The sequence below is a fragment of the Alosa pseudoharengus genome, unplaced genomic scaffold (assembly GCF_046254945.1).
Source record: "Alosa pseudoharengus isolate Yale_2024_CS ecotype anadromous, Long Island Sound unplaced genomic scaffold, YU_APseudo_1.1 YU_APseudo_1.1_scf_13, whole genome shotgun sequence".
In the NCBI taxonomy this organism is placed as follows: Eukaryota; Metazoa; Chordata; class Actinopteri; order Clupeiformes; family Clupeidae; genus Alosa; species Alosa pseudoharengus.
The window spans coordinates 37,510,761-37,513,260 of record NW_027468598.1 but is presented as its reverse complement, the minus strand read 5'-3'; the positions used below and the strand labels follow the sequence as shown (position 1 = coordinate 37,513,260).

Sequence of the window (2,500 nt, the reverse complement as noted above, 5' to 3'; positions counted from 1 at the left end):
ATTCTTACTATTGTCATCTATAATGGTAATATCTGGGGTATTTGAAACAGAAAGTCCACTAGTCTATCATGGCCTGCTATGTAAAGTCCACTAGTCTATCATGGCCTGCTATGTAAAGTAGGGGTGGGCGATATATATCGTCTGCGATAATATCGTGATTGTTGTTTTAACGATGTGCAAATTGACATTATCGAGTATTTAAATTACTTATGGGGAAAAAACACTCAAAATCACGCATTGAAGACTCATACATTCCCAGGAGGTGTATGCGGGAGAAGCCCCTGGCTGCAACGTTGTCACACACACGCCTAATGTTTATTTTGTGCAGCGAGAGTAGCCTACTTGGGATTTTAGGCTACTTCTGTTCAAGTAGATGAGACAGTCACATTTTTTCCCACACGGTATTATATGGAGAGAAAACATTAGCCTTTGAGTATTTTAATAGTCAGTTGTAAACAAAGAACTATTCTCATGGAACTCTTTTGTAAATGGACTGAAGTATCTACGTTTACCGATTATGCTAACCGTTAGCATCTCTATGGGATTTCTCATATACATTAGCCATAAGCTAACACATTAGTTTCTATTCTGTAACTTGGAATGCTAGCCTACATGATTGCTCTTAAACTGCTCTTGAACTTCAGCTTCAGACTTTCTCTTGGGAAACTGCCAGGCCTATTCATCTTCTCTAATGTAGCTGGCTAGACCATGTCGTTGCCACACACACAAGTGGGGGCAGAATTGGAAATGTGTCATAGAGTGACAATGGATTGGTTGATTTGGTTAAAAAGTCACAGGTTAGGATATTGGTTATTATTGTAATGATGCTATTCATAAATAATGAGCTGTAAAGTAACTCAGACTTTAACAAAAACAATGTTTTAAAGGATATCGACTAATTATCGTTATCGTCAAAATCACAAAAAATATCGAGATATTATTTTTTGTCCATATCGCCCACCCCTAATGTAAAGTCCACTAGTCTATCATGGCCTGCTATGTAAAGTCCACTAGTCTATCATGGCCTGCTATGTAAAGTCCACTAGTTTATCATGGTGCTATGTAAAGCACTAAGTCCACTAGTGTATCATGGCCTGCTATGTAAAGTAAATATGCGTGCGTTCGTGCATGCGTGCATGCGTGCGTGTGTGTGTGTGTGTGCGTGCGTGCGTGCGTGCGTGCGTGCGTATGTGTGTATGTGTGTGTGTGTACCTGAAGTTGAGGGCAGATGCCCACTCCAGCATGAGGCACTGTGTGTGTGTGTGTGTGTGTGCGTGTGTGTGTGTGTGTGTGTGTGTTAGTGATGGGGACGAGACCGCCTATGCCGAGTCCGAGTCAAGACCGAGTCTTTGAAGGGTCGAGACCGAGTCGAGACCGAGTCTGTTGGTTTCCAAATACAGTCGAGTCCGAGTCAAGACCGAGTCTTTGAGGAAGCAAGTCCGAGTCGAGACCGAGTCCTTTAGGAGTCGAGGCCGAGTCGAGACCAAGACCATAAAAACATGTCAGTTTTCATATTCATGATTTAATATCACCCCAGTTAATAATCAACCATTAGGCCTACAGACTAAGCTAGATTGGGAATTGTTTAGAGGAGCAGTCTTAACATCTTAATATGGACTATGCTGACCTACAGACACTCACCGGCAGCAGAGCCATAGAGATAAATAAACGGCTCTGACGGCAGTATCTTTGCATTGCACCATGGGATGTCATTTTTAAATAATGCCGGTCAACATTGCATTTTATTATTATTGTTGTTATGTGTTGTGTGTTTTTTTTATATGAACATAAAAAATGCGTTGGTCTCGAGGACTCGGTCTGAAATTACGAGTCCTTCTCCTCCCACTGTGGTCCGAGACCGAGTCAAGACCGAGTCTTTGAAGGAACGAGTCCGAGACGAGACCGAGAAAGCAGAAATTGGTCCCGAGACCGGACTCGAGTACTACATCACTAGTGTGTGTGTGTGTGTACCTGAAGTTGGGGGCAGACGCCCACTCCAGCATGAGGCACTGTGTGTGTGTGTGTGTGTGTGTGTGTGTGTACCTGAAGTTGGGGGCAGACGCCCACTCCAGCATGAGGCACTGTGTGTGTGTGTGTGTGTGTGTGTGTGTGTACCTGAAGTTGGGGGCAGACGCCCACTCGAGCATGAGGCACTGTGTGTGTGTGTGTGTGTGTGTGTGTGTGGGTGTGTGTGTGTGTGTGTGTGTGTGTACCTGAAGTTGGGAGCAGACGCCCACTCCAGCATGAGGCACTGTGTGTGTGTGTGTGTGTGTGTGTGTGTGTGTGTGTGTGTGTGTGTGTGTGTACCTGAAGTTGGGGGCAGACGCCCACTCCAGCATGAGGCACTGTGTGTGTGTGTGTGTGTGTGTGTGTGTGTGTGTGTACCTGAAGTTGGGGGCAGACGCCCACTCCAGCATGAGGCATGCCAGGTCCACGGCAGCGTAGACCAGCAGGAAGAAGATGGTGACGATGCTGGCGATGGTGTTCAGCTTCCCCGAGA

General features: G+C 45.5%; 1 protein-coding gene across 1 annotated transcript in view; it reads right to left on the bottom strand.

Moving 5' to 3' along the window:
• Positions 1-2,500, bottom strand: part of LOC143122166 (solute carrier family 12 member 9) — a 75,748-nt gene that overhangs the window by 22,931 nt on the left and 50,317 nt on the right. Inside the window, exon 9 of the mRNA XM_076283000.1 lies at positions 2,386-2,500. This exon is cut by the window's right edge and continues 10 nt beyond it. Coding sequence (XP_076139115.1) covers positions 2,386-2,500 — 115 coding nt within the window. The remainder of the gene's footprint in view (positions 1-2,385) is intronic.